Source organism: Pinus tabuliformis, chromosome 1_2 (genome assembly GCF_031772625.1).
Source record: "Pinus tabuliformis cultivar Carrire ecotype Pingquan chromosome 1_2, CPIR1, whole genome shotgun sequence".
Lineage (NCBI taxonomy): Eukaryota > Viridiplantae > Streptophyta > Pinopsida > Pinales > Pinaceae > Pinus > Pinus tabuliformis.
Genome location: NC_142298.1, coordinates 827,476,775 through 827,481,443, shown reverse-complemented (window position 1 = coordinate 827,481,443; position 4,669 = coordinate 827,476,775). Strand labels below are relative to the sequence as shown.

The 4,669-nt window shown below is 40.8% G+C and overlaps 1 protein-coding gene across 1 annotated transcript; it reads right to left on the bottom strand.

The window, feature by feature from the left end:
* Positions 1 to 464: 464 nt before the first annotated feature.
* Positions 465 to 1,608, bottom strand: LOC149208469 (ubiquitin-like modifier-activating enzyme 5). The gene has a single exon (XM_089398351.1). The coding sequence runs from the start codon at positions 1,596 to 1,598 to the stop codon at positions 465 to 467; it is 1,134 nt and encodes a 377-aa protein (XP_089254477.1). The 5' UTR covers positions 1,599 to 1,608.
* Positions 1,609 to 4,669: the final 3,061 nt, after the last annotated feature.

The window sequence follows — 4,669 nt, the reverse complement described above, 5'->3', positions numbered from 1 at the left end:
AATCCATTCCATTTAACATGTTGAAACATGTCTACCTTTTGTCCACTGTCTTCTTTTCCATTTAATGACTGCAAATTGTACTCTAAAGAAAACATCTGGTCATAAACTAGTATTTTATCTGAAAATTCTCTTGCAACATTGAGCTTTTCCATTGAATCATTTGGAGAAACGTATTGAAATGCTCCATCAATCCGCTTTAAATATCTGTCATTTCCCATTGGAGTGTGACAATCAGATGGTGACAGAAGCTGCTGACTTGATAAAAAATCTTTCAGTGTGCCATCTTTCACTTTGCAGACTCTTTTTCGGGCTTTGTATATCTCACAGCGCTGCCAATGGAAAGGCCTACATCATAGCTCGAAGACTGCAATGCTTCTATAGAAATGTTTTCTAAATTTGAACAGTTTTGCATGACATATTTTTCTCCTTCACATTCTGGGTGGAAAACTGGGTCATATGTCAAGTTAGACTCTAAACTGGGCAACACTTATATTCCACTCATTATCATCGTGAACTGGAAGATTAGATGCACAAGCTGCTTCTGCTTCTGCCCTAGCCTTAGCTGCAGCATCCTTTGCTGGCTTCAACTGGATATATTCTCGCTGACGGTCTTGACAAGCAGAATTAGAACACTGAGGATTAGGTAACATTTCCATGGTTGGGAAATAGTCCTTGAGAGCATTGTATCCCAAGTATTTAGAAACTTCACCAAATTGAAGCAAGTACTTGAGAGTACTTTGAACCAAAAGACCAGCCACAACTCCCATTGTGGTGGGTAATGAAGCTGCACAAACACCATCACGCTTGAGAGTACGCTCATCTACTCCAGATGCAACTACCAGTGGTGGAGCACATGCAAAACAAGCTGTTTCTCCCGGAATGAGCAATTGAATATGCCCAGATACAGCATCCTCTGACACACCTGACTCCATCCATATTTGGTTTAGCTCGTTGCAAGCCTGATTGACAACCATGCGAGCTTCATAGTTATCTACACAGCTTAACACCAAATCAACTCCACTTTGTCGACTTCTTGTGGATCCAATAACTTGGTTGGTCAGAGTCTCCATGAATTTCTCAAAACCCTTCACTGTTGTAATATTCAATGTGTAGCTCTCAATCAAAACATCTGGATTAATTTCAGCAAGTGTCTGAGCAGCAGCATCTGTCTTAGTCATGCCAACCTGTTCTGGCCGGAAGAAGAGACGATTCATATTTGCCAATTCCACTGTGTCATAGTCATACAGCAAAAGGCGCCCAATTCCACATCTTGCAAGCATTTCAGCTGCAACACTTCCTACGCCACCAATACCAACAATGGAAACTGAGAATTCTCGAATCCGCTCATAGTTGTTCACAATACCCATTCGCTTCAATGCCATAAGTCTACTATATGGATTACTGTCCACTACTTCAGAGCTCATATCCTTCACTTTTGGGCGTCGCATAGCCACACCTTTTACAGTCGTGGAAATCTGCTCTGCATGATGTTGCAACTTGGTAAGCTGAGATTGAATTTTGGTATCTAATGGTGACAATGATAACGCTGATTTAAGGCCTTCCAAAGTATCCAGTAGCTCCTTCACTTCCTCCTCCATGCCGGTTTTTTTTAGTTTGTCTTCAGGAAAATGACTTTGCAAACCATACTTTCTGACAAGCTCAATAACAGCTCCCACTGCCATCATCTCACTCTGGAGTCTGGAGATATAATTTGATGGCTGAAAGCAGACACGTTCCTTTCCTTTTCAGCCTTCTCCAACTCTCTCAAAAATGATGTCAACAAATCCACAGCATCTACTTTATCCAGTATGCCAAATGTATCCGCATATCTAAGAGCCTCTAATGGTTGACCACTTTCTGAAAGCTTATCGATAAATTCTGATATGTAAGGAGACAACCCAAGAGACCGACACAGTTCTGGAGTTTGCTTGCTGCTCGAAATAATAAACAGTAAACCCCAAAGCTCATCCCTCAGGTAACCTGCCGCGATTTCAAACGAAGCCAAGAGCTTCAGGAACGCCCTAAGATCCCCCTTACCGGTGTAAACCGTATACTTATCAAATTTCTTTTCTCCAAGCCTTAGCAATCTTCCGGGCCGAATCCTTGACATCCGACTGAACAACACGGCTGTCATCGTTACCAAAAACGAGGAAAAGTGAATCTGAGAGTAAGATGCGAGATTTTCTGTTTATAGAAATTTGGGGAAGATGAGTCAAGCCACACTCTGCGAAATCACAGCTGTCCAGAGCTTTTATCACCAGCTTCGCCGCATCAGGAACACCACCGCCAATTCCTTCTGAAGGGTTTCAAACTCGTTAGTAAATAGAACCCTTTGTCTCCTTCTCAGCAACAACTGCAACATGTGTCAGTACCACAACACCTAACGATCTAAAACACAGCAGATTCTGATAAGTATGATAGCTAGGTGAAAATGGCTATGGATTCGAAAAAATCCCCAATTTCGTAGCGCAGCCAGTGTAAAATATGAATTATGCGCTACGAAATCACCTAAAAGATGTTGCGTTGCGAAACTGATAAAGGGATCTATGCGCTGCGGAAACACTTTGTCCTCAAGCTAGTCTGAGCAATTTTGGCATCAGAATTTTCAGTGATAACAAAGCCATTCACCCATGATGCATACAAAGAGGCATATTTAGAAGATGAGGACTTCAAGGAGGTGTATCATCAATTGCATAGTTAGATTCATGTGCATGATGGAGACAACACCATTGACTACCATCTCCAAGATAGGTTACTCTATAGGTTGCATAAGCTATGTGTTCCTAAAGGTGAGCATTTGCTGCTTATTAGAGAGGCTCACACCTCCAAGGTTGTAGGGCACTCTGGTGTAGGAAAGACCATGTCTAACTTGCAGAGGTATGCGTACTGGCCCAAAATGCAAGAGGAGGTAGCTAGGTTCATCGAAAGATGCATGCTTTGTTGTACCAACAAGCCTAGCAACGGGAAAAAATATCTATATCATCCCTTTACTATACCTACTCGTCATTAGGAAAGAATTTCAATGGAATTTTTGGGAGGTTTACTGACAACCAGGAAGGGACATGACTACCTATTCATGGTAGTTGATAGGTTCAACAAGATGTGCATTATGATGACCTATAAAAATACCATCAGTGGACAAGAAGAAACAAACTTGTTCTTTTGATAGCTTTAGGTGCACTTTGGGATACCAAGGAGCATCATTTCAAACATGGACACAAGATTTCTTAGTGAATTATGGACTACATTATGGGAGAATATGGACACAAATTTGAAGAGATATACAACATTCCATCCACAAACAGATGGGCAGACATAAGTAGTCAACAAGACTTTGGTGTAGCTTATGAGGGGATACAACTAGAAGCATATGAAGACCTGGGATGAAAATCTGGTATATATAGAACATTCTTATAATAGAGTAGTCCACACTTCTACCTTAAAGTACCCATTTGAGACTTGTTTTGGATATTTTCCACCTTCACCTCGGGATATTTCATATGGGTAGCAAGGAGGAGTGAGGGAAGATCTTACAGGATATTCTTTGAGGGCTGAAAATTTTATAAAAAAGATCAGGCATATCCATCTACAGGTACAAAAAACACTACAAAAGTCGTAGGAGAAGTATAAGGCCAGGCATGATCAACACAGAACAGAGAAATCATTCAAGGTGGGAGATAGAGTATGGTTACAATTGAACAAGGACAGGCTGTATGGGCTTCGTAATAAAATCAAGGCTCTAAGGTATGGTCCCTTTGAGATACTGGAAAAGGTTGGTGATAATTCATATCGACTCAATTTACCACCATATATGCGTATTTACTCAATTGTGAATGTAGATAATTTGAAACTCTATGAGCCTTCCTTGCTAGATCAGGAAGAGGAACATGTCCTACCTTTTGTGGAGGATTTGGAACCAGACGCTCAGGTAGAGTTGACAGAAGATACAGTTTTGCAGAAGAGGTCTAGAACTACAAGACAGGGGCAACATGACTTTTGGCAGATTAATGGTACACCAGAGAGAAGGTGGAGGAAAATGTTTCTCACCTCATTCAGTAAAATACTTTTGGGACCAAAATCCTCCCAAAATGGGGAGGTGTGATCCGAATTGGATCATTATATTTTTTTTCATCCATCTCGATGAATTTGGAGTGGAAAAAGTGGAGGAATCAGCTCAAGGGACCATTTTTTCTACCAGGACCCAGTTTGGTGAAACAAGGTCTGGAACCTTCCGAGTGCATTTTTAGGCATCAAACGATTTTTTTTGGGAGTAAAAGTTTTTGCTTTAGTGAAGCACCTTTTCATGCTATTCTACACACAGAGACCTTTCCAACAACGTAATAAGCGTGTCAGTTAGAGTTCGTATGAAAAAATTATTTCACTCAGAAGTTGACCTTCCAGTTTTAACACCTACAGTTCCGGAGGATGTTGCGTCAACCCCCATTATTCATGGAAAATGGGATAGCCACATGTTTTTGATGTAAAATACTCTAGAATAATCTATTTTGTAACTCTAGTTAAGAGTTGATTTAGTCAAACTTAACCACTAGTAGGTTATCGGGTTGTGTTATAATCAGGCCACAAGAGGGAAGAGGCATTCCATTCTTTCAAGAGCATTTTGTTCCATATTTGAGAAAAGATAGCGAGGAGAGATAGGAGGTAGAGCACA